The 27,179-nt window shown below is 49.7% G+C and overlaps 1 protein-coding gene across 1 annotated transcript; it reads left to right on the top strand.

The window, feature by feature from the left end:
* The first annotated feature begins 1,052 nt into the window (after positions 1–1,052).
* On the top strand, positions 1,053–22,323 carry dusp27 (dual specificity phosphatase 27). Its single transcript, XM_055644318.1, is given in 7 exon segments — positions 1,053–1,177; positions 4,025–4,119; positions 5,670–5,898; positions 7,025–7,242; positions 15,892–16,952; positions 16,955–17,341; positions 17,583–22,323. Coding segments are annotated over 7 exon segments (3,240 nt in total). The 5' UTR covers positions 1,053–1,067; the 3' UTR covers positions 18,723–22,323.
* The last annotated feature ends 4,856 nt before the right edge of the window (positions 22,324–27,179 follow it).

Below are 27,179 nucleotides of genomic sequence, written 5' to 3'. Positions count from 1 at the left end.
TATAGAGGATAGCTGGTCTGAACAAGTAATTGGGACTTTGAATACTGACTTTGGGAAAGGGACAGATTGATAAATGATTGGGGCAGCGAGCAGTAATGTAACTATACACACAATAACTTCACAGTTTTAATCAGCAATAATAATGTCCCGGCTTTTTAAACCTAAGTTGTTGCTGTTACATCCTTCATGTTTCCACTAAGTAACGTTTCCAATCCAGTATATTGGATAGTTTGGTCAGTCCCAACACATAGGCCGATGGGGATTCAGATGTGACCACTTGCGTTCATCGTCGGTAAATAAAAGGTGTAATAGACACTGATCACTTGTCACCACCACACGCATGCTTGTCCACAAACATGTTTACACATTAACCTCTCTGGTGGCTGTGTCATAGGAAGGAGGTTTGACAGTAAGTGGTGTAAAGCAGAGTGTGTGTGTTGTTGCTGACCGTGTGGTGTTTGTTCCATGGGCCTCCAGTCAAGAGGCACAAGGGTGTTTTATAGTTACCTGTACCAGCAACAGAATAATGCGAAAAATAACAGGCCCGTAAACACAATAACACACAAATAATGCATAATCGTCAATAATGCACTAAGTTAATAATTAGGCAAATATAATACTGCAAAACCAAAGTCCGTTGTTGTCCATAGAAGATCATGGTAGCTGACGTTAGTGTTGTGACGTGTTCAAGAGCCCAATAGCTGCTGGGAAGAGGCTGTTCTTGAACTTGGCGATCACGGTTTTCAGGCTCCTGTACGGTGGCAGTGAGATGAGAGCATGGCCAGGGTGGTGTGGGTCTTTGATGATACTGTTTTTAAGCAGGGCATCCTGTAGATGTCTTTGGTGGGGAGGTCAGTACCAGGGGTAGACCGAGCAGTGTCCACTATTCTCCTCCACTCGGGCAAGCAGGAGGAACTACCTTAGATGGAGCATTTTGGTCGGCATGGATGAGTTTGGGTCTGTTTCCGTGCTCTATTGTGTTGAATCTGTACGTGTTTCCTAGTTCCATGTCGGTCTATCTCAAAGCGCCGGCTCTCTGTGTCCACGTACAGGGCTGGGAAACAAAGATGGCCGCTGCTCAAGACACCAACAGTGAGCAGGTTGTACCAGGAGATGGCGGTGAAAACGATGTCCTCTCGGTGCAGGCTCGGTATCTCCGTAGCCCTTCACCCAGCAGGTGAGGAGCATGCAACGATGAATGCGCCAACATTAGACGTGGGGAGCGTGGAGCCGTCCCCAGTGTGGGCCCCCACTGTGCGCGGCAAAACTCTGGCTCAACTGACTCCCGCTCCCATAACTGATGATGGGTACATTCAGCGGTCTGATAGCAACACTGGAGTACATGGGCTTTCAACACTGATGCAGGGCGCAGCATCTGCTAAATATCCTGCAGCAACTTTAGACTTTAGAGATACAGTGCGGAAACAGGCCCTTCAGCCCACTGAGTCCATGCCAAACAGTGATCATTCTTACACTAGTTGTATCCTACACACTAGGAACAGTTTACAATTTGGCCAATTAACCTACAAACCCGCAGGTCTTTGGAGTGTGGGAAGAAACCGGAGCACTCGGAGAAAACCCACGCGGTCATGGGGAGAACGTACCAAGCCAGTACAGACAGCGCCCGTAGTCAGGATTGAACGTGGGTCTCTGGCGCTGTGAGGCAGCAGCTCTACCCGCTGCGCCACCGTGTCGCCCCCAAAGTGTGTCAACTCTATCACCGTCCAAATATGCAGACATCTCCTGGAAGGACAAGGGCAGCCGGTGCCAGGAACATCAAGGGCTAGCGAGTCCCTGGGAGTAAATTGTCACGGCATGGGCATGGCACAAGAGGCCATTCAGCCCTGGCATCCAGTAGACCAATCTCATCAACCCATAGCATTGAACGTTATTCTCTCCCAAGCATCCATCAAGTGAGCTGGAGGAACTCAGCGGGCCAGGCAGCAACTGTGGAGGGAATGGACAGATGGCAGTTCAGACCAGGACCCTTCTTCAGGCTGACTGATGATGTTTCAGGTCGGGACACTTCTTCACACTCTGAACATCATCTGTCCACTCCCTCCACAGATGCTGACCTACCTGCTGTATTCCTCCAGCACTTTACAGTACGATTAGCTACAATGGTAGATGTTGAGATTAGAGCTATCTTCTTACTTATAGATACTTAAAAAAATAAAGTTTTGCAAGAAATTAGATCTTTCCCCCTTCTGATTCTCACCCTTACTATATTGGCAGATTTCTACCAAAATCACCAATACCTTTCCTGCCAGTGTCTGACACTGCACAAACCCACAGCTCTGCGATGAGCTTTGTGAAGGCCAACTCAGTGCCGACACAATGTGCTTGCTGCCTTTGCTGCAGTGTCTCTGAGCACAGGGAAATCTCAGTTCTATAGTCAATAGTCAATAGTCTATTTAATTGTCATTTGGACCCCTGGAGGTCCAAATGAAATGCCGTTTCTGCAGCCATACATTACACACAAATAGACCCCAGACACAACATAATTACATTTTACATAAACATCCATCACATCGCTGTGATGGAAGGCCAAAAAAACTTATCTCTCCACTGCACTCTCCACCCCCCCCCGCCCCCCCCCCCCCCCCCCCCCCGATGTCAGAGTCAAAGTCAAAGCCCCCGGCTGGCGATGGCGATTGTCCCGCGGCCATTAAAGCCACGCCGGGTGGTGCGAGGTCGCACACCGGGTCTTGGTGTTAGAGACCCCGGTGTGCGCTCGCAGAGTCCCGCGGCCATTCCAAGCCGCGCGGGGCAGTGATGTAGGCCCCGCTCCAGGAGCTCTTCGACCCCGCAACTCGGGCGGGGAAAGTCGCCGTTGCAGGAGCCCCGAAAAGTTATTGCTTCCCCAGTCGTTGCGGTGCGATTCTAACGTAGGTAAATGCTGGGATTAGGCCAGGGCAACATACCTGTAGGCTCCTCTGCAAAAAAACCCTTTGAGATAATGTGATCGTATCTCTGAAGAGGGTAAGTAATCACCGACAACGTAGAATATCATCGCAAAGTCGTGAAGTTCAGAAACTCATTAGTCAGAGCAGCAGAATTAGACCATTGGGCCCATCAAGTCTACTCCACCTTTCGATCCTGGCTGATGTATCTTTCCCTCTCAACCCCATTCTCCTGCCATCTCCCCATAACCGGTGACATCTTTACTAAACCAGAACCTATCAATCTCTGCTCCACAGCCATCTGTGGCAATGAATTCCACCCTCCACATTCTGGCTAAAGAAATCCCTCCTCATCTCCTTTCTAAAGATATGTGAAGTTTGGTGAGAATGCTAGTATCAGTGTTCCTGGAAGATGAATATGGAACCAAAAGCAATGATTAATACTCAAGGATGATCTGTGTTATTCTTCAATAATAGACAATCGACAATAGGTGCAGGAGTAGGCCATTCGGCCCTTCGAGCCAGCACCGCCATTCAATGTGGTCATGGCTGATCATCCACAATCATTACCCCGTTCCTGCCTTCTCCCCATATCCCCTGACTCCGCTATTTTTAAGAGTCCTATCTAGCTCTCTCTTGAAAGCATCCAGAGAACCTGCCTCCACCACCCTCCGAGGCAGAGAATTCCACACACTCACAAATCTCTGTGGGGAAAAAGTGTTTCCTCGTCTCCGTTCTAAATGGCTTACTCCTTATTCTTAAACTGTTGGCCCCTGGTTCTGGACTCCCCCAACATCGGGAACATGTTTCCTGGATCTAGCGTGTCCAAACCCTTAACAATCTTATATGTTTCAATGAGATATCCTCTCATCCTTCTAAACTCCAGAGTATACAAGCCCAGCTGCTCCATTCTTTCAGCATGTGACAGTCCCGCCATCCCGGGAATTAACCTTGTAAACCTACGCTGCACTCCCTCAATAGCAAGAATGTCCTTCCTCAAATTAGGGGACCAAAACTGCACAGAATACTCCAGGTGTGGTCTCACTAGGGCTGTGTACAAATGATGACTAGTTTAATGATAAGCAGCGATAATAAACAATGTCCTTTATTGTCACGGGCAGATTTTCGATGATATCGGATGCGGACACAGAGAGCATCTTCATGGAGCCCATCCATCTCTCCTCTGCAATTGCTGCAACCAAGATTATTAACGAAGGTAATGTCTGATGTTCCCAGATCTTCTCCAGAAGACCATCTAATTCGGTATCCCTGGCCCACGCCATCATTCCAGTTGGGATCTGTGTGGATAAGTTGTGGACTGACCCCAGACCGAGTAACAGGCTCACAGTACTTTAATCATCATAGCAACATGATAGAGCCATAGAGACTTATACAGCACGCAAACAGGCCCACCTCGTCCATGCCAACCAAGGTGCCCCCTATGTTTGTCCCATATCCATCTAAACATTTTCTACCCATGTACCTGTCTAAATATCTTGTAAGTGTTGTTTTAGTACCTGTCCCAATGACCTCCTCTGGCAGCTCATTCCATACACCCACACATACATCCATACACACACCACCACACATACAATGTGTGAAAACATTGCCCCTCAGGTTCCTATAAAATCTTTCCCCTCTCATCATAAACCTATGTTTCTTGATTCATCTACGCTGGGTAAATGACTCTGTGCATTCATCCTATCTACCCCCCCCCCCCCCCCCCTTCATGATCTTATACACCTCAACAAGATCACCCCTCAATCTCCTGCACTCCAAGGATTAAATATCGAACCTGCCCGACCTCTCCCTGTAGCTCAGGCCTTCGATTCCTGATAACTTCCTTGTGAATCTTCTCTGCACTTTCTCCAGCTTAATGCCATCTTTCCTGGATGTCTGCATTGAATTTCAAGCAACGATATCTCGAAGCGCCCGTGTTGACCTGTAACTTGAGGAAGTGGGAAAAGCTTAGCTCTCTCAAGTTACTATCTAAATGGCATCAAGTTGGGAAAAGGGGAAGTACAATGGGATCTGGGGGTCCTTGTACATCAGTCTATGAAAGTAAGCATGCAGGTACAGCAGGCAGTGAAGAAAGCGATTGGCATGGTGGCCTTCATAACAAGAGGAATCGAATACAGGAGCAAAGAGGTCCTTCTGCAGTTGTACAGGGCCCTAGTGAGACCACACCTGGAGTATTGTGTGCAGTTTTAATCCCCTAATTTGAGGAAGGACATTCTTGCTATTGAGGGAGTGCAGAGTAGGTTTACAAGGTTAATTCCTGGGATGGCGGGACTGTCATATGCTGAGAGAATGGAGCGGCTGGGCTTGTACACTCTGGAGTTTAGAAGGATGAGAGGGTATCTCATTGAAACATATAAGATTGTTAAGGGTTTGGACACGCTAGAGGCAGGAAACATGTTCCCGATGTTGGGGGAGTCCAGAACCAGGGGCCACAGTTTAAGAATAAGGAGTAAGCCATTTAGTACGGAGATGAGGAAACACTTTTTCTCACAGAGAGTGGTGAGTCTGTGGAATTCTCTGCCTCAGAGGGCGGTGGAGGCAGGTTCTCTGGATGCTTTCAAGAGAGAGCTAGATAGAGCTCTTAAAGATAGCGGAATCAGGGGATATGGGGAGAAGGCAGGAACGGGGTACTGATTGTGGATGATCAGCCATGATCACGTTGAATGGCGGTGCTGGCTCGAAGGGCCAAATGGCCTACTACTACACCTGTTGTCTATTGTGTCTTTCTTTTCCATGTATGTCAAGAACTGAAACCCAGAGAAATAAAGTTTGAGCCCATGTCGCCGAAGCTGCTGGAGTCAGCAGAGCAGCTACTTGTGGAAGACCTGTACAACCGTGTGAAGGTGAAGATTGACAACAGCGGCAGATTCCACACGCCCTGTATTATGGACATCCAGCACGCTCTGATGCAGAAGATGGAGGCTCCCATGGAGCTGATCGATGAGGTCTGGCCTAATGTGTACATTGCTGAGAAGTAAGTTGTGGACGGGTAACCTGGAGTCCGTCTGGGACACCCAGAACATTGTGATCTCTGTGCGCAACAAGTTTAGTTTCGTGATTCAGCACGGAAACAGGCCCATGACCCACCGAGTCCACGCTGTCCATCGATCACCTGTTCACACTCGTTCTATGTTATCCCACGTTCTCATCCACCCCCCTACACACTAGCGGACAATGAACCTACAAACCTGAAGGTCTTTGGGATGTGGGGGGAAAACCGGAGCACCCGGAGGAAACCCACATGGTCACAGGGAGAACGTGCAAACTCCACGCAGCCAGCACCCGAGGTCAGGATCGAACCCGGGTCCCCGGCGCTGTGAGGCGGTGGCTCTAGCAGCTGCGCCACTCTGCTGCCTCTGTAGATGAGGTTTCAATCAGCTCATTGTTCCGTGAAGTATTTACACTGAAGAGTCACACAGAGCAGAAATAGGCCCTTTGGCCCAACTCATCCATGTTGCCCCATCCATACTAGTCACAGCTGCCAGCTTTTGGCCCATATCTATCTAAACCTTTACTATCCATGTACCTATCTAAATAACCATATAACCATATAACAATTACAGCACGGAAACAGGCCATCTCGGCCCTACAAGTCCATGCCGAACAAATTTTTTTTCCCCTTAGTCCCACCTGCCTGCACTCATACCATAACCCTTCATTCCCATCTCATCCATATGCCTATCCAATTTATTTTTAAATGATACCAACGAACCTGCCTCCACCACTTGCACTGGGAGCTCATTCCACACCGCCACCACTCTCTGCGTAAAGAAGTTCCCCCTCATATTACCCCTAAACTTCTGTCCCTTAATTCTGAAGTCATGTCCTCTTGTTTGAATCTTCCCTATTCTCAAAGGGAAAAGCTTATCCACATCAACTCTGTCTATCCCTCTCATCATTTTAAAGACCTCTATCAGGTCCCCCCTTAACCTTCTGCGCTCCAGAGAATAAAGACCTAACTTATTCAACCTATCTCTGTAACTAACGTCAAAGGTGGCCTAAAGAAGGGTCCAAACCCAAAATGCCACCTATCCACGTCCTCCAGAGATGCTTCCTGACCCGCTGTGTTACTCCAGCGCTTTGTGTCTTTGTTTATGCAGGAATGCGGCTGTAAACAACGGTCGGTTGAAGCGACTGGGCATCACGCACATCCTCAACGCTGCCCACGGCACCGGGGTCTACACCTCCAAGGCTTTCTACACCGGAATGGATATCGAGTACCTCGGAATCGAGGCTGATGACTTCCCTGACTTTGACCTGTCCAAGTATTTCCGTCAAGCTGCGGAGTTCATGGACGAAGCCCTGTTGACGTGTAGAGGTAGGAAGTGTGTAGGAAGTGTGTAGGAAGTGTGTGGGAAGTGTGTAGGAAGTGTGTGGGAAGTGTGTGGGAAGTGTGTAGGAAGTGTGTAGGAAGTGTGTAGGAAGTGTGTGTAGGAAGTGTGTAGGAAGCAACTGCAGATGCTGGTTTACACCAAGGATACATAAAACGCTGGAGTAACTCAGCGGGACAGACAGTATCTCTGGATGGAAGGAATGGGTGGCCCTTTGTGTCGAGATCATTGTTCTGCCTGAAGAAGGGTCCCGACCCACAACGTCATCCATTCCTTCTATCCAGAGTTGCTGCCTGTCTTGCTGAGTTACTCCAGCGTTTTGTATCTAACTAAAGGCATGAAATTAACAGCAGGAGAGGAGACCACCTGGCCCCTCACTCATTTTCACACAGAGAGTGGTGAATCTCTGGAACTCTCTGCCACAGAGGGTAGTTGAGGCCAGTTCATTGGCTATATTTAAGAGGTAGTTAGATGTGGCCCTTGTGGCTAAAGGGATCAGGGGGTATGGAGAGAAAGCAGGTATGGGATACTGAGTTGAATGATCAGCCATGATCATATTGAATGGCGGTGCAGGCTCGAAGGGCCGAATGGCCTACTCCTGCACCTAATTTCTATGTTTCTATGTTTCATGCCCTGGTTGGAGTAATCGACCCAGCCGGTGACCCCCTGACCCCATCTCTCAACATCACCCCTAACCTCAAATTCTTTAATCGTTCAAAAATCCGCCTCTACCTTAAACCAAGTCTCCACAACCCTCTGGGGTAGAGATTCCCAGAGATCCCACAAGCTGTGAGAAGAATTTCTATGTATCTCTGTTTTAAATTAGCAGCCCTTTATCTTGAAACCATGTTCCCTCATCCGAGACTCTCCCATTGCAGGAAGCATCTCAACATCTACCCTGTTGAGTCCCCTCAGGGTGGGATACGTTCAATACGATCGCCCTTAGAAACATAGAAACATAGGTGCAGGAGGAGACCATTCGGCCCTTCGAGCCAGTACCGCCATTCATTGTGATCATGGCTGATCGTCCCTATCAATAACCCGTGCCTGCCTTCTCCCCATATCCCTTGACTCCACTAGCCCCTAGAGCCCTATCTAACTCTCTCTTAAATCCATCCACTGATTTGGCCTCCACTGCCCTCTGTGTCAGGGAATTCCATAAATTCACAACTCTCTGGGTGAAAATGTTTTTTTCTCACCTCAGTCTTAAATGGTCTCCCCTTTATTCTAAGACTGTGGCCCCTGGTTCTGGACTCGCCCAACATTGGGAAAACATTTCCTGCATCTAGCTTGTCCAGTCCTTTAATAGTTTTATGTGTTTCTATAAGATTTCCCCTCATCCTTCTAAACGCCAGTGAATACAAGCCTAGTCTTTTCAATCTTTCCTCATATGACAGTCCCGCCATCCCAGGGATCAATCTTGTGAACCTACGCTGCACTGCCTCAATCACAAGGATGTCCTTCCTCAAATTCGGAGAACAATATTGGACACAATACTCCAGATGTGGTCTCACCAGATACAACTTGTATACAACTTGTTCTCCAAAGCTCCAAGGAATACAGACCCTCTTGATTCAAACAGGAAATTAGAAATGCGTGCGACAAAGGCAAAACAGTTATAATGGGTGACTTCAATCTACATATAGATTGGGTGAATCAAATTGGCAAGGGTGCTGAGGAAGAGGATTTCTTGGAATGTATGCGGGATAGTTATCTAAATCAACATGTAGAGGAAACAATGAGAGAGCAGGCTATTTTAGACTGGGTATTGAGTAATGAGGAAGGGTTAGTTAGCAATCTTGTTGTACGTGCCCCCTTGGGCAAAAGTGACAATAATATGGTTGAGTTCTTCATTAGGATGGAGAGTGACATTGTTAATTCAGAAACAATGGTTCTGAACTTAAAGAAAGGTAACTTTGAGAGTATGAGACGTGAATTGGCCAAGATTGACTGGCAATTAATTCTAAAAGGGTTGGCGGTGGATATGCAATGGAAGACATTTAAAGACTGCATGGATGAACTACAAAAATTGTTCATCCCAGTTTGGCAAAAGAATAAATCAGGGAAGGTAGTACATCCGTGGATAACAAGGGAAATCAGGGATAGTATCAAAGCGAAGGATGATGCGTACAAATTAGCCAGAAAAAGCAGCATACCGGAGGACTGGGAGAAATTCAGAGACCAGCAGAGGAGGACAAAGGGCTTAATTAGGAAAGGGAAAATAGATTATGAAAGAAAACTGGCAGGGAACATAAAAACTGACTGCAAAAGTTTTTATAGATATGTGAAAAGAAAGAGATTAGTTAAAACAAATGTAGGTCCCTTGCAGTCAGAAACAGGTGAGTTGATCATGGGGAACAAGGATATGGCGGACCAATTGAATAACTACTTTGGTTCCGTCTTCACTAAGGAAGACATAAATAATTTGCCGGAAATAGCAGGGGACCGCGGGTCAAAGGAGTTGGAGGAATTGAGTGAAATCCAGGTTAGCCAGGAAGTGGTGTTGGGTAAATTGAATGGATTAAAGGCCGATAAATCCCCAGGGCCAGATAGGCTGCATCCCAGAGTACTTAAGGAAGTAGCTCCAGAAATAGTGGATGCATTAGTATTAATCTTTCAAAACTCTTTAGATTCTGGAGTAGTTCCTGAAGATTGGCGGGTAGCAAACGTAAACCCACTTTTTAAGAAGGGAGGGAGAGAGAAAATGGGAAATTACAGACCAGTTAGTCTAACATCGGTAGTGGGGAAACTGCTAGAGTCAGTTATTAAAGATGGGATAGCAGCACATTTGGAAAGTGGTGAAATCATTGGACAAAGTCAGCATGGATTTGCGAAAGGTAAATCATGTCTGACGAATCTTATAGAATTTTTCGAGGATGTAACTAGTAGCGTGGATAGGGGAGAACCAGTGGATGTGGTGTATCTGGACTTCCAGAAGGCTTTCGACAAGTTCCCACATAAGAGATTAGTATACAAACTTAAAGCACACGGCATTGGGGGTTCAGTATTGATGTGGATAGAGAACTGGCTGGCAAACAGGAAGCAAAGAGTAGGAGTAAACGGGTCCTTTTCAGAATGGCAGGCAGTGACTAGTGGGGTACCGCAAGGCTCAGTGCTGGGACCCCAGCTATTTACTTTTTTTATTAATGATCTGGATGAGGGAATTGAAGGCAATATCTCCAAGTTTGCGGATGACACTAAACTGGGGGGCAGTGTTAGCTGTGAGGAGGATGCTAGGAGACTGCAAGGTGACTTGGATAGGCTGGGTGAGTGGGCAAATGTTTGGCAGATGCAGTATAATGTGGATAAATGTGAGGTTATCCATTTTGGTGGCAAAAACAGGAAAGCAGACTATTATCTAAATGGTGGCCGACTAGGAAAAGGGGAGATGCAGCGAGACCTGGGTGTCATGGTACACCAGTCATTGAATGTAGGCATGCAGGTGCAGCAGGCAGTGAAGAACGCGAATGGTATGTTAGCTTTCATAGCTAAAGGATTTGAATATAGGAGCAGGGAGGTTCTACTGCAGTTGTACAGGGTCTTGGTGAGACCACACCTGGAGTATTGCGTACAATTTTGGTCTCCAAATCTGAGGAAGGACATTATTGCCATAGAGGGAGTGCATAGAAGTCACCAGACTGATTCCTGGGATGTCAGGACTGTCTTATGAAGAAAGACTGGATAGACTTGGTTTATACTCTCTAGAATTTAGGAAGATTGAGAGGGGATCTTATAGAAACTTACAAAATTCTTAAGGGGTTGGGCAGGCTAGATGCAGGAAGATTGCTCCCGATGTTGGGGAAGTCCAGGACAAGGGGTCACAGCTAAAGGATAAGGGGGAAATCCTTTAAAACCGAGATGAGAAGAACTTTTTTCACACAGAGAGTGGTGAATCTCTGGAACTCTCTGCCACAGAGAGTAGTTGAGGCCAGTTCATTGGCTGCATTTAAGAGGGAGTTAGATGTGGCCCTTGTGGCTAAGGGGATCAGGGGGTATGGAGAGAAGGCAGGTACGGGATACTGAGTTGGATGATCAGCCATGATCATATTGAATGGCGGTGCAGGCTCGAAGGGCCGAATGGCCTACTCCTGCACCTAATTTCTATGTTTCTATGATTGGGCAACTCTGGGCTGCCTCTAATTCTAGTTTTGTATGAAGTACAATAACAATATTTAAAAGCCATTTAGACAGGAACATGGATAGGACGGGTTTAGAGGGATATGGGCCAAACATGTGCAGATGGGACCAGTGTAGATGGGGCATCTTGGTCGGCACGGGCAAGTTGGGCCAAAGGGCTTGTTTCTGTGCTATGTGTTTCTATGACTCTAAGTGGGACCAAAGCAACCGTCTGATCAACACCCTGTACACTGTGGAAACTTCCCTATTTCTAAACTTCAACCCTTTCATGACAAAGGCCAACATGCCATGTGCCCTAATTAGTGTTGGACCTGCCCGCTAACTGCACAAAAATCATGCACTAGAACACCTCGATCCCTCCGTGTTTCTCCATTGAGTCTTTACCATTGAGATAATAAACCTCATCCCCCAATCCGCCCCCACCTTTAAGCACCACTTGGCATGTTTTCACCTGGATCTGATACAATGTAAGGACCAGGTCAAACAGATACTGAACAATGTGTAGGAAGGAACTGCAGATGCTGGTATAAACTGAAGATATAGACACAAACAGCTGGAGTGACTCAGCGGGTCAGGCAGCACCTCTAGAGACAAGGAAAATGTGACTTTTTGGGTCGAGACCCTTCTCCAGACTTATGGGAAAGGGAAATGAGAGATCTAGCCGTTGATATAGAGAGATATAGAACAAATGAATGAAAGATGTTAACAAGTCACGATGTTAAAGGAAACAGGCCATTGTTAACGGTGAGCTAGGTGAAAAAGAGTTTTCGACAATGAGACTCAACAAGATGACTCTGAAGCTGGTACGACTTGGGCGGGAGAGGGATTGAGAGAGAGGAAATGCAAGGGCTACTTGAAGTTAGAGAAATCAAAATTCATACCACTGGGCTGTAAGCTGCCCAAGCGAAATATGAGGTGCTGGTCCTCCAATTTGCGTTTGGCCTCACCAGTGCAAATTGGAGGAACAGCATCTCATATTTTGCTTGGGCAGCTTACAACCCAGTGGTATGAATTTTGATTTCTCTAACTTCAAGTAACCCTTTTAGTTTAGTTTAGTTTAGAGATACAGCATGGAAACAGACCCTTTGGCCCACTGGGTCCGCGCCGACCAGCGATCCCCGCACATTAACACAGTCCTACATCCACTAGGGACCAATTTTTTACATTTACACCAAGCCAATTAACCTACAAACCTGTACGTCTTTGGAGTGTGGGAGGAAGCCGAAGATCTCGGAGAAAACCCACGCAGGTCACGGGGAGAACGTACAAACTCCGTACATACAGCACCCGTAGCCAGGATCGAACCTGGGTCTCGTACGCTGCATTCGCTGTAAGGCAGCAACTCTACGCTGCGCCACCTTGACTGCCCCCCCTTGCATCCCCCTCTCTCCTACCCAAGTCGTACTAGGCATCGAATAACTCCGCATAGCGACTCACAGTCCAATTTACCACCCCTCTCCTTTACGAGTCGAGGCAGCTAAAGTATTGACGGGGCTCCCTGAAGCCAATGCTCAGCCCACCCCATTGTGCAGACCCTCTGGTGTTAATCAGTTGGCCATTCTACGCCAGGTCTTCCTACATCTTGCTGGGTTCCCTCCTGTAGGTAACTAATCTCTAACGGTGGCCTTGCCAGTGCATTTAATAAAGTGGCAGAAACATACCAAATATTAATCCCGCAATCTTTCAGCGCTGCTTTCCTCGCTGGGTTGGAAACACAGAGATGGAGAGAGTTCTCGGGAACATATTTCAGGAACTTCTCCCCCTCTTTGCTCATCGTAACTGTAATAATCACAAAGTATATAAATATAATAATAATCTTATTTATATAGCACATTTTTAGTCAACTTGCATTGACCCCAAAGTGCTTCACATAATTACATTACATTTACACACAGGCAAAGGTGGGTGAAGTGTCTTGCCCCAAGGACACAACGATAGTATGCACTCCAAGCGGGATTCGAACTGGCTACCTTCCGGCCGCCAGCCGAACACTTAGCCCATTGCACCATCTGTCGTCTTTTCAAAGTATATTTCAAATGTTTAAATTCACCTTTTTCTAGACCTTGCACCCCTTCATAATTTGTCTGATGGAAGTGTTCAGAGTTATGAATGGCTTTTGACAACTGTCATAGAGGCAACGCACGGAAACAGGCCCTTCAGCCCAACTCGTTCATGGTGACCAAGATGCCCAATCTAAGCTAGTCCAATCTGCCTGCATTTCGCACAAATCCCTCTAAACCTTTCCTATCCATGTACCTGTCCAAGTGTCTTTTAAATGTTGTTACAGTACCTGCCTTAACCTTCTGTGACATCCCTTACGAGGTTCTTATTAAATCTTTTCCCCTCTCACCTTAAACCCATGTCTTCTTGTTCTTGATTCCCCTACTCTGGGTAAAAGACTGTGCATTCACCCTATCTATCTATTTTGTACACCCCTATAATCACCCCTCATCCTCCTGCGCTCCAGGGAATAAAGTCCTAGCCTGCCCAACCTCTCCCTGTAGCTCAGGCCCTCGAGTCCTGGCAACATCCTCGTAAATCTTCTCTGCAACTTGTCCAGCTTGACGACATCCTAAAACATTACGAAATGATGCAGAAACCATAGACTAAAGACAGTACGAGGGATTATTTTTGTCAGAGAAGTTTGTGTTGTGGAATGCCATGACTGAAACGCAGCCAGCAGTGACATTGGATAAGTGTGACTAATGGCTGGTGTAAAATGTCTGGGGGCTTTGGGAAGGGCAGAGGCACGAGGGGAGCTGGACAGATCTACCAGAGGACAGCACAGTATTCCAGCTGCTACCTCACAGCTCCAGTCACCGGTTCAATCCTTACCTCTGACAGATCACGCCGCTCAGAAACAGGCCCTTCAGCCCAACTCGTCCCTGGTGACCAAGATGCCCCATTTAAGCTGGTCCCGTTTACTCCCGTTTGGCCCATATCCCTCTGAACCTTACCTAACCACGTACATGTCCTATATCTGAACCAGTACGCCAGTGTCTTTTTGTGTTGCATCATCTCGTCAGCCCCCAAATGACCTCCCACTGGCAGCTCACACTGTGTCCTTCACCAGCTAACTTGTCATTGTCACCTGTGTGGTGTTGGTTTAAGGTTGGCAAGTGTGCATGCCCCAGATCCCAGCGAGCTGAAATCTTACTTCAATTCTCCGGCCACTCGTAGCTTTTGTTAACTTTGTTGTTCCTGCCCCATCCCAGCACATGACTCCAGCAGCAATCCAGGAGTTGACACACTGGGATGCAGGGAAAGGAGGAGTATGGATCATGAGATGAGCTTGGCATCATGTTCTTGGCACACCCATTGCGCGCTAAAGAGCCACTTCTTGTGCTGTACTGTTCTATGTTCCATGACACCGTTTGAAGTCCTTTGGCAAATTTCCTCTAGTTCCTGAAACGCTGTCAGTGAGGCATCGAGCCCTCTTTATGTCCGATTCACCTCTACCCCATAGCGGACATTGGAATTTGACTGGAACTGGTGCGCTACAATGCTGAGACCTATATTCTGCACTCTTCTCCTCTGCTATTGTACTTGAGTTTGACTTGATTGTATTTAGCCCCAGTTTGAGGAAGGATACCGACCCCTATTCCTTCTCTCCAGAGATGCTGCCTGACCCGCTGAGTTACTCCAGCATTTTGTGTCTGTCTTCGGTGTAAACCAGCATCTGCGGTTGCCTGCTACACATATTGATTGTACGGATGTGTCGAAAGGAACTGCAGATGCTGCTGTGTACCGAAGATAGACACAAAGTGCTGGAGTAACTCAGTGCGGCAGGCAGCATCTCTGGAGGAAAAAGGAGTTTCGGGTCGGGACCATTCTTTACACTGAGGCAGGACCAAAACATCACCCATCCATTTTCTCCGAAGATGCTGCCTGACCCGCTGAGTTACTCCAGCATTGTGTGTCTATCTTTGATTGAGTTTATGTATGGTATATCTGCTCTGATTGATTAGCCGTGCAAGACAAATCTGTTCACTGTACCTCGGGCAGGTGACAATAATAATTCTAAGCCTAAATCTTTGTGACATTGGGTCTAGGGTGGAGGTGAATGGTTAAACGGAGTGCAGGGCGATGAGGGGTGATATTATAACGGTGGATGAAATCTTGAGAGGAATAGATCAGAGTCTCTTGCCCAGAGTAGGGGAATCAAGAACCAGAGGATTTATGGGGAAGGAGGAAAGATTTAGTCTGAATCCGAGGGGTAACTTTTTCACACAAATGGTGGTGGGTGTATGGAACAAGCTGCCAGCGGAGGTAGTTGAGGCTGGGAATGTTCAAGAAAGAAAAAAATGTTCAACGTTCAAGAAAGATTTGGACAGGTACGTGGATAGGACGGGTTTGGAGGGATATGGGCCCAATGCAGGTAAATGGGACTGGTGTAGATGGGACAAGTGTACAAGTTGCCACACTGTATCACTCTGTGACTGCATGAAAGGCAGGGGTGGGTAACAGAGTCTAACGCCCATGTTGTTCCCTGTGTCTAGGCAAGGTGGTGGTGTGCAGTGTGATGGGCACCAGCCGTCCCGCAGCCCTGGTGGCCGCCTACCTCATGATCTTCCACCACAAGACCATCCTGGACGCCCTGATGACCGTGAGGAGGAAGCGGCCCGTCTACCCGAACGAGGGCTTCATCCAGCAGCTGAGGCAGCTGAACGAGAAGCTGCTGGAGGAGCGGAGCGGCTGTGAGGATGAGGAGGAGGAGGAGGAGGAGGATTTAGAGGCGCTGAGCCAGTGCTCGGTGGTCGAGGCAGCGAGTGTGTTGGGGGCCGTGGTGCACTCCATCGTGGTGGAGGAGCAGGAGGACGTGGCCAGCCTGGTGCCCTCTGTGGCCCGGAGCAGGGACACGCTGATTGACCCAGAGGTGGAGGAGGAGCGGGTGGAGGAGGAGGGGAGGTCTCAGCGAGGGGGGTCGTGGCCAGAAGCTGCCGCCGGACGAGGCGAGGGCACAGCCGGACCTCCAGAGGGTGAGCAGAGTGCGGACTGGCGGATCAGGGAATGGCAGAGGAAGAACGAGAGGTTCCTGGTGGAGCAGGACCAGGGTGGAGAAGGTGCGGGCTGTGTGGATGCAGGGAGCGGGCCGCTCGCTGCCGGCGGCCCCGACGGCTCAGACAGCGTGGACAGCGAGCTGCTCCAGCGGCGTTTGCAAGACTACTTGCGGGAGGTGCCCCAACAGCGAGCGCGGCGAGACTCCCTCTCCACCGTCGCCAGCACCTGGGACTCATGGGACGAGCGTCTGCTGGAGATCAGCCAGAGGGTGGCCAGAGGGGATGACACCAGCAGCCTGGCCTCCCTCAGCAGAGTCCACCGCACCCGGGAGCCCGACCTGGCCTCCGACACCAGCTCCTTGTTCAACTTCTGCCAGAACAACAAGGACAAGCTGACGGCCCTGGAGAGGTGGCAGGTGAAACGGATCCAGTTCGGGTGGAACAAGCGAGGGGAGGAGGAGAAGGAGGAGGCGAGTGAAGAGGGAGTGGAGAGGAAGTCTCTGGCTGGTGTCGACCTCACCGCCTACCAGAGCTGGAAGCTGAAGCGGCAGAAGATGCTGGGGGCAGCGAGAACAAGGCGGAGGTGGTGGAACTGGCCAAGGTGGACTCTGACACCACGTCCAGGAGGAGCCAGCAGAGACGGGCCGAGCTACTGGAGCGATCCAGGCGCACACTGCAGGAGAGCCGGTCCCTGTTGGAGGGTGAGGGGGGCAGCTCCATTAGCGGCAGCATCCCCCTCTCGTTCCTCTGCTCCAACATGCCCAACGGAGGCACGGCCGATGACAGCGTCTCCATGCTAAGCCTGGGCTCTTCAATGTCCAGGGCCAGGTCTGTGTCCATACCACCACTGCCACTAGACAACAACCCTGACCCAAGTGTCTCGCTGGCCAGCATCCAGGACTGGATAGCCACGGTGGTGAGGGAGCAGATCGCCATCAGTCAGGGTGATGTAGACTCAAGCGGCCGGACCCAGACCCAGACCCAGACCCAGAGCGCTGGGAGGAAGCTCCATTAGGGCAGGCATCCCCCCCATCTGTCGCATCTCAGCCTGTGACCAGCTGGGCGTCTGTCCCCGGGGTCTGTGCCTGGACCACACTGCCACTAGACAACACCCTGACCCAAGTGTCTCGCTGGCCAGCATCCAGGACTGGATAGCCACGGTGGTGAGGGAGCAGATCGCCATCAGTCAGGGTGATGTAGACACTAGCGGCCGGACCCAGACCCAGACCCAGACCCAGAGCGCTGGGAGGAAGGGCGGGCAGGAAGCCAATCTGTCGCATCTCAGCCTGCGGAGCGCTGCGTCTGCCCGGGGTTGCCTGGACACCCAGTCCCACCTCTCCTCCGCCAGTGTGGCCAGCTTCAGGTCCGAGCAGGTCACCGCCACAAGCAAGCCCCTCTACAGCTTGTTCGCCGACCAAGTCAACCTGCAAAAGCTCAGCTGCAAGGAGCAAGAGCTGAGGAGCGAGATGAAGGGCCGAATGGACGCCTACACCAAGGAGAAGGTGGCCGCGGACAACAAACGCAGCACCCTGTTCAAGAAGAAGAGGAAGGACCAGAGGGAAGACGAGGAGGGGTCCAGATCCGGGTTCTCTCCCAGCCTGGGGGCAGATAGGTTTGAGGTCGTGTCTCATGTATCTGGAGGTCTCTCGTACCCAGGTCCAAGTGTCCCTGATCCAGCCCCCGGTATCCACAAGTGGCTACGTGAGGTCAAGGACTCGTCCGTCAGCAGCACAAGACGTGACCCCATTACCAGAAGGGAGACCATTGGAACTCCCTATGATGCGAGCAGAGAGACCACAACATCGTTCCCATTGAACAGGGCAGATGGGTCAGATTTGTATCTTCCACTAGATGGGTTAAAGTCAACACCCAGAGGCTCCGGAGAGTACACATCGCGGCAATCTGCCTCTTCCTATGGATCCAAGGACCTTGGTGATAAAACCGCACTGAGATACTCCAGCCCTTCATCTGAGCGTGAGCACCCTGCTTTCTGTGGACCATTGGGTGGTGGCAGAGGGCCGTGTTCAGGAAGGTCCCTTGCCGAGGTGGATGAGGCGGTGAGCCGAGCCAGGACATCCCAGTGGCACAGCTCGGAGACGGAAGCCAGCGATGAGACACACGCCAAGAGAACGTTTCAGCAGAGCTTTGCGCCCGGGGAGGGCCAGGCTGGCGGGCAAGGTAATGACGGGGAGAATCCCACCGCAAAGAGAGGGTTGAAGGCTGCTGCTTCACCAGCCCGCAGTGACGATGAAGACGACAAGGTCATTGCTGCCTGGAGGAGCCATCAACAAAGTCGAGGCAAAGATAGAAAGCAAACTCCAAGTGAATAACACAGCATCACTGATAGAAGACAAGATGGCAGGGCAGGCCAAGATGGGAGTGTGGAGACATCTATACTTCACCCACGCTTCACACTGTTTGTTTAGTTGAGCGATAGGGCTGGGAAACAGGCCCTTCGGCCCACCGGGTCCATGCCGACCATCGATCACCCGTTCTATGTTATCCCACTTTCTCATCCACTCCAGACACACACATGGGGCAATTTACAGAAATTAACCAATTAACCTACAAACGTTGAGATGTGCGAAAACCCGAGGAGACCCACGCGATCACAGGGAGAACGTGCAAACTCCACACGGACAGCACTGGTGGGCAGGATCGCTGCTCCACTGTGCCACCCCTCCTGGCATTTAATTGGACACAGAGTGGAGACAAAGACATTTGAACATTGGGAAAAGCAAGGATCAAAAAACAAGTAGCTCTTGTGGCCTCATTGGACCTAACATGGATACAGGGAGTCTCCCACACCAGAGATTCTCCTGGCTGTGAACTTACTGCCACCAAAGACACCCCCTCTCACTCAATGACCCTCCAATTTCTACTGATAGAATCAGACAGCATGGAACCAGGCTCTTTGGCCCAAATGCCCCAACTGCCTCCTCCGGCACCAAATAGCCGCCACCCTTTGTGTAAATGAAGTTGGCCCTCAAGTTCCTGTTAAATCTTTCTCCCCTCACAATAGACAATAGACAATAGGTTCAGGAGTAGGCAATTCGGCCCTTCGAGCCAGCGCCGCCATTCAATGTGATCATGGCGGATCATCCACAATCCGTACCCCGTTCCTGCCTTCTCCTCATATTCCCTGACTCCACTATTTTTAAGAGCTCTCTCTTGAAAGCATCCAGAGAACCTGCCTCCACCTGTGGAATTCTCTGAGGCAGAGAATTCCACACACTCATCACTCTCTGTGAGAAAAAGTGTTTCCTCGTCTCCGTTCTAAATGGCTTACTCCTTATTCTTAAGCTGTGGCCACTGGTTCTGGACTCCCCCAACATCGGGAACATGTTTCCTGCCTCTAGCGTATCCAAACCCTTAACAATCTTACATGTTTCAATGAGATATCCTCTCATCCTTCTAAACCCAAGAGTGTACAAGCCCAGCGGCTCCATTCTCTCAGCATATTCTCTCACCTTAAACCCATGTCCTCTGTTTCTTGATTCCCCTAATGTGGGTAAAAGACTGTGCATTTAATTTATCTATTCTCTCATACGATCTTCCCTCATCCTTCTGTGCTCCAAGAAATAAAGTCTTAGCTGGCTCCCTAAAGCTCAGGCCCTTGAGTCCTGGCAACATCCTCGTAAACTTTCTCCGTACCCTTTCCAGCTTGACAATGTTTTTCCTATAACAGGGTGACTAAAACTAACCACAATACTCCAAGTGTGGCTTCACCAATGTCTTTAACAACTGTGACATAACCCCCTCATCTTCTATACGCAATACTCTGACTAATGAAAGCTGTCTTGACCACCCTATCTACCTGTGACGCCACTTTCAAGAAACAATGTACCTGCGATCTTAGATCCCTCTAGTCTACAACTGCCATCCTGCCCTTGTTTGACATCCTAAAATACAACACCTCGCACATCTGTATTAAACTCCATTCACCGTTCCTCAGCCCACCTGCCCAACCGATCAAGATCCTGCTGCAACTTTTGCCAACCATCTTCGCTTTCTACAATATCATACACTTTGGTGTCATCTGTAAACTTGCTAATCATATAAACTTGCTAATCATGATACAATCTCAGGCAAGAACCAAGAGTATTTAATTGTCAAGGAGATATGCTGGGTATGTTTTTTACATGGTGGGTGGTAGGTGCCTGGAACCTAGTGGACTCACGGTTCACTCACTCACGGCTTCTGGACTCACAGTTCACTCACTCACGGCTTGTGGACTCACGGTTCACTCACTCACGGCTTCTGGACTCACAGTTCACTCACTCACGGCTTCTGGACTCACGGTTCACTCACTCACGGCTTCTGGACTCACAGTTCACTCACTCACGGCTTCTGGACTCACAGTTCACTCACTCACGGCTTCTGGACTCACAGTTCACTCACTCACGGCTTCTGGACTCACAGTTCACTCACTCACGGCTTCTGGACTCACGGTTCACTCACTCACGGCTTCTGGACACAGTTCACTCACTCACGGCTGGTGGAGGCAGGGATGATAGTGGCGTTTAAGAGGCTTTTAGATGGGCGCATGGATGTGCAGGGAATGGAGGGATATGGATCACGTGCAGGCAGAGGAGTTTAATTTAACTTGCCATCATGTTTGGCATGGACATTGTGGGCCGAAGGGCCTGTAGTGCTGTATGTTTCGTGTTCCACATGTACCAGCAGAGCAATAATGACAGTCATACTTGCTGTAGATTTACAGGCCCATTAACACAATAATTCACAAATAAATGTATAATAATTGATAATACAATCAGTTAAAAATCAATAAAACTAGGTAACCAGACCACAATAACACAAATCCAAAGTCACTACAGATTGAACCTTGTTCTAACCTAACCCACCCACAGGGTTGAATGCTTCCCCATCCCCCTCTGACCCTGAATTATTTGACCCTAAATGAATTCTCCAAGGATCGCTCTGCAAAGTGCCTGTTCTTACCCAGCCTAAATGCCCATGATTTCAGTCTGTGATAAAAGCATCCTACAAAGTACGCAAATCAGTACGGCTTTGTCTGTTTTTGCCATGGAATGATCTTAACTCCAAGTTTTCACTTAAAAAGAAAAATGGCACATTTGGTTGTCTTTGATTGGCAGTTACCTGGGCTTGTGGGCTTGAGTTACAGCGAGAGGGTGGATAGGCTGGGACTTTTAATTTTGGAGTGTAGGGGGCTGAAGAGTGAACAAGATCTTGAGGGGCATGGATAAAGTGAACACTCACGGTCTTTTACGGCATGGTAGAGTTGGGCTGAAGGGCCAGACTGGACCCATTTGCCCACGTTTCGTCCATATCTCTCAATGCACCTTTTTAATGTCATATCATTCAGCCAGCCACAATCTGCGTTGTAGAACAGTACAGCATCGGCCCACAATGTCCGTGCAGAACACGGCGCCAAGTTAAACTCCTATCTGCCTGCGCGTGATCCATATCCCCCCATTCCCTGCATATCCACGTGTCTCTCCTCTTAAACGCCACTGCCGTCTCTGGCTCGAGTGGTAAAATGGCCCATTCCTGCTCTCGTTTCTTTCCCCAATAGAATTCATGGTTCCCTTCTCCTCCCTCACTTTCACTGCGTGTTTATGAGGCTATCGGAAACTATCCGTCAATGTTCCTCTGGAATATAATTTCCCTTTGAGACGGGAGAGTGTGTACATGCATAATGTCTGCATGGGTACAGTGTTAAGTTATGGTCATGTCTTTCAACCCATTGCGACTATGTGGCGAATATACAATATTCTTTAGCAGTCTGACTTTCATAACATTTTACAACTTTCATATAATAAATATCCCAAGACACTTCTCAGAGCAAAACCAAGCAATGATGAATATGTGGAATGGTGGAACGCTAGTTGTTACCTATCTTTTCATTAAATGCCTCAATGCTGTACGGACTGTTAATCTGAATACATCTTGTCTGCTCTGATCCTATCTTCCCCTCTTTATTTGGGTCTTTTATCAGTGATTTTCTCAGTCAGCTTGCATCAATCAAGGCAAACCTGTTGTAAACTAAATGCAGCATTGACACCAGGTTCTGCATCGTCTAGAGGTGCCTGCATTTAATAACAGTAAACAGGGTTCCCAAGCAGAAAATTGAAAGGAAAAGAGAATTGACTATCAGTTCACCCTGGGAAAATGAATCATTTGGAGACATTTTTAGCGTCAGGCTAATACAAATTCTGAATGTTACAAATGTAAACACTGAGGACTGCAGACGCTGCTCTACGAAACAGGGCACCGAGTGCTGGAGTAACTCAGCGGGGTCAGGCAGCATTCCCGGAGAACGTGTATCGGGTCAGGTCAGAATGTTTAAGAAGGAAATGCAGATGCTGCAAAATGGAAGGTAGACAAAAATGCTGGAGAAACAGCGGGCGAGGCAGCATCTATGGAGCGAAGGACATAGGCAACGTTACTGTAGGTGGAAGGGGGCATGAGCAAAGATCCTATATCAATATATATGCTATAGGATCTTTGGGCATGAGGAAGGGGAAAGGGAGAAATAGGTGCTCGTCCAGGTGGGGGACTGGGAAAGGAGAAGAGGGGTGGGGAAGAGGGGAGGGGTGAAAGGGGCGGAAGAGGGGGGGGGGAGAGATGAGGGGGGGGAGGGGGAGGGGAAAGAGGGGGGAGGGGGAACGAGGGGGGAGGGGAAAGAGGTGGGGGGGGAAAGAGGGGGTGGGGAAGAGGGGGGGGGGGAGGAGGGCGGAAAGAGGGGCGGAAGAGGGGGGGGGAAAGAGGGGGGGTGGAAGAGCGGGGGAAGAGGGAGGGGGAAAGAGGGGGGGGGGGGAGGGCGAGGGGGGAAGGGGAAAGAGGGGGGAGAGAGTTTATTGGAGCATTCAATGTTCATGGCGTTGGGTTGTAAGGCCTGCATGCAAGCAGCACACAGCAAGAAACACGGCTGTAGGTACATTGAGGCTGAAGGTGGGTTTGAATGGGATTGGAGTTGGACACCATTGGAAATGTCCCTCTTGGACTGAGAATGTCGTTAGCATCAGATACATTCCACGTTCGGTCAGCCTTTAGAGATACAATACAGAAACAGGCCCTTCAGCCCCCCCGCATTACACCAACCTTCACACAAGTGGGACAATTTTACAACTCACCAAAGCCAATTAAGCTACAAACCGGTATGTCTTTGGAGCTTGGCTGGAAACCGGAGCACCCGCGGAAAACCCAGGTGTCACAAGACCCAGGGAGAACGTACAAAACGGAGAGTATCTATAGCCAGGATTGAACCCGGGTCTCTGGCGATGAAAGGCAGCAACTTTCCCACTGCGCCACCATGCAGGTGCTTTGTGAACCAAATGGGATGTTGGGCTAAACCAGCGTTCATCAATAATCAACAGTGCTTCATTTTGCACAGTGAAATTCATTTTGCACATATTACACACGCGGGTGCTGCCATTCTTGGCGCCATTATTCAAAGTCCAAAGTCCGGTCGCCCCACGGGCTTGCTGTACCGAAGCAGTTCCCACCAACTGATGTCCTTCCATCTCTTCTCCTCTCCTGGTCATCTTTGTGTACTGGGGGCGCCCCCTGCAGCCTACCTGAAGGTACTGGAGGCGTTATCCCGGTTCACCCTCCTTGCTCCTCAAGCCCGACCTCTCCCCATTTACGCCGTCTGCCGAGCCTTCTGGCTGGTTCATACGATCATAAATGATAGGAGCAGAATTAGGCCATTCCGCCCATCAAGTTTACTCTGCCATTCAATCATGGCTGATCTATCTCTCCTTCCTAACCCCTATCTCCTGCCTTCTCCCCATAACCCCCCACACCCTGTTTACTCAAGAATCTATATATTTCTGCCTTAAAAATATCCACTGACTTTGCCTCCACAGATTCCTCAGATTCACCACCCTCTGACTAAATAAATCCTTCCTCATCAGTCATCATAGATGGTCATAGTGCCATCATAGATGAGGTTCTCACTAGTGTCTCCTCGATATCCCGCAGCTCCGCTCTTACTCCCCCCAGTCGCAACAGGGACAGAGTCCCCCTTGGCCTCACCTTCCACCCCATCACCGTCGCATACAGCACATAATCCTCCAACATTTTCCCCACCTCCAACAGGATCCCACCACTGGCCACATTTTACCATCACCTCCCCTTTCCGCTTTCCGCAGAGACTATTCCCTCCGCAACTCCCTGGTTAACTCGTCCATTCCCACCCAAACCATCCCCTCCCCAGGTACTTTCCCCTGCAACCGCAGGGGATGCAACACCTGTCCCTATACCTCCTCCATTGAATCCGTCCAGGGACCCCGACAGTCCTTGCTGGTCGGAGATTCAGCTTTCCTCCGAGCCGTATCTTCGCCCCTTCCTCGCGGCCTACAATCGGGACTGGAGCGGCGTTTCCTCCCGGGATCGGCCAGAACCTCAGCTTTGGCAGCGGCACAGCGCTGAAGCATCATAGCGGGGCGGGCGATGCCTTACCTGGGTCGCCGGCTTGTTCACCCATGGCCGGCCCTATTGAGGCGTCCGCAGTCGCCGTGACGGCGCTGGGTTTAAACACCGCGGAGCCTGGGGTCTTTCGCCGAGATCGCCAGTGTCGGAGCTCCGACCAGCGCGGCCTGTGGACTTCGGGAGCCACGGTCTCCGGGGAGGAAGCGGCAGTTCCAGACATTCCAAGCCGCTGAGAGTGTTCTCCCGATGCTTAGGCTCCATCATCCGGCGCGAGGGCCTGTAACATCGGGCCGCCATCACGGTGATAGCAGAGGACTCGATAGGCTCGACCATGGGTGATCAAGAGGAAGAGGGCTGGACTTTGTTGCCTTCCCTCACAGTGGGAACCATTGTGGGGGGGATGTTTTTATGTTCAATGTTAAATTCTTTGATGTGTTTTATTTATATTGGTATGCTGCAAATGGCAACTCAAATTTCACTACACCAATTGGTGTGTGTGTGTGACAATAAATGTCCATTGTCCTTCGAGGTAAGGCAGAGGTTCACTTGCACCTCCTCCAACCTCATCTACTGTATCCGCTGTTCCAGGTGTGGACTCCTATATATCGGCGAGACCAAGCGCAGGTTCGGCAATCGTTTCGCTGAACACCTCCGCTCAGTTAGCCTAAACCTACACAATCTCAAGATTCAAGATTCAAGATTCAAGATTCAAGATTCAAGATTCAATTTAATTGTCATTTGGACCCCTTGAGGTCCAAACGAAATGCCGTTTCTGCAGCCATACATTACAAACAAATAGACCCAAGACACAACATAATTTACATAAACATCCATCACATCGCTGTGATGGAAGGCCAAAAAAACTTATCTCTCCACTGCACTCTCACCCCCCCGATGTCAGAGTCAAAGTCAAAGCCCTCGGCTGGCGATGGAGATTGTCCCGCGGCCATTAAAGCCACGCCAGGTGGTGCGAGGTCGCACACCGGGTCTTGGTGTTAGAGCCCCCGGCGTGCGCTCGCAGAGTCCCGCGGCCATTCCAAGCCGCGCGGGGCGGTGCTGTTAGGCCCCGCTCCAGGAGCTCTTCAACCCCGCAACTCGGGCGGGAGAAGTCGCCGTTGCGGGAGCCCTGAAAAGCGGTCTCCCTCCAGGGACCCGCGGGCTCCCGGTGCCGCCGTCCGCCAGACCCGCAGTTGCAGCCTCCGAATCTCCGGAGGTCAGGCCGCAGCAGCAGCAGCAGCGCTCCTCCACCGCTCCACCCGCTCTGGGCTCGGCCAGCTCCGTGACGGTGAGGTGAGTCGGCGGCACTAGAGTCCCCGGTCTTCTCCTGTTGGAGGCCGCTCCTCGTTGCAGCCCCAACGACAACGGAGACCCGACAAGAAAGGTCGGGTCTCCCGTGCAGGGAGAGATTTAAAAGTTACCCCCTCCCTCCCCCCCACCCGCACCCCCCCACACACACACCCCAACATAAAATAACATAAACTACATAAAAACATAGACCAAAAATAATAAAAACGCAGACGGGCTGCAGAGGCCGCTGCTGACGAGAGTCGCGCCGCCTACCGGTTGCTAAATATTTTAACTCCCCATCCCATTCCCACACTGACCTCTCTGTCCTGTCCTGGGATCATTCTCAGAAACCTCCTCTGGCCCCTCTCCAGAGCCAGCACATCCTTTCTCAGATATGGTGCCCAAAATTGCTCACAATAGTCCAAATATGGCCTTATCGGCGCCTTATAGAGCCTCAGCATCACATCCCTGTTTACAAGTCCTCGTGAAATAAATGCTAGCATTGAGTTTGTCATCCTTACTATTGATTCGACTTGCAAAGTAAATTTTTGGGAATCCTGCACCAGCATTCCCAAGTCCCTTTGCTCCTCCGATTTCTGGATTCGCTCCCCATTTAGTAAGTCGGCTATGGCTTTATTCCTATTACCAAATTGCATGACTCAACACTTTGCTATGCTGTATTCCACCTGTCACTTCTCCGCCCACTCTTCCGACCTGTCCAAGTCCTTCCACAGAGTCCCTGCTTTCTCTACAGTACCGGCCCCTCCACCTATCGTCGTATCATCCGCAAACGTGGCCAAAAAGACTTCAATTCCCTCATCCAGACCATTAATATACAACGTAAGAGCAGCGGGCCCAGCACCGAGCCCTGCGGAACTCCGCTAGGCACTGGCAACCAACCAGAAAAGGCCCCGTTTATTGCAACTCTTTGTGTTCTGCCATCCAGCCAACCTGATATCCACGCTAGTATCTGTCCTCTGATAGTATGTGCACTAGTCTTCCTTAGCAGCTCCACATGCAGCACCTTATCAAAGGCCTTCTGAAAAAAGGCCTTCTCACCGACCACAGGCATGAACATTGTG

This window comes from Leucoraja erinacea, chromosome 13 (genome assembly GCF_028641065.1).
Source record: "Leucoraja erinacea ecotype New England chromosome 13, Leri_hhj_1, whole genome shotgun sequence".
NCBI classification, from domain to species: domain Eukaryota; kingdom Metazoa; phylum Chordata; class Chondrichthyes; order Rajiformes; family Rajidae; genus Leucoraja; species Leucoraja erinaceus.
The sequence above is the reverse complement of the archived record's forward strand: the minus strand, read 5'-3'. Positions and strand labels throughout refer to the sequence as shown.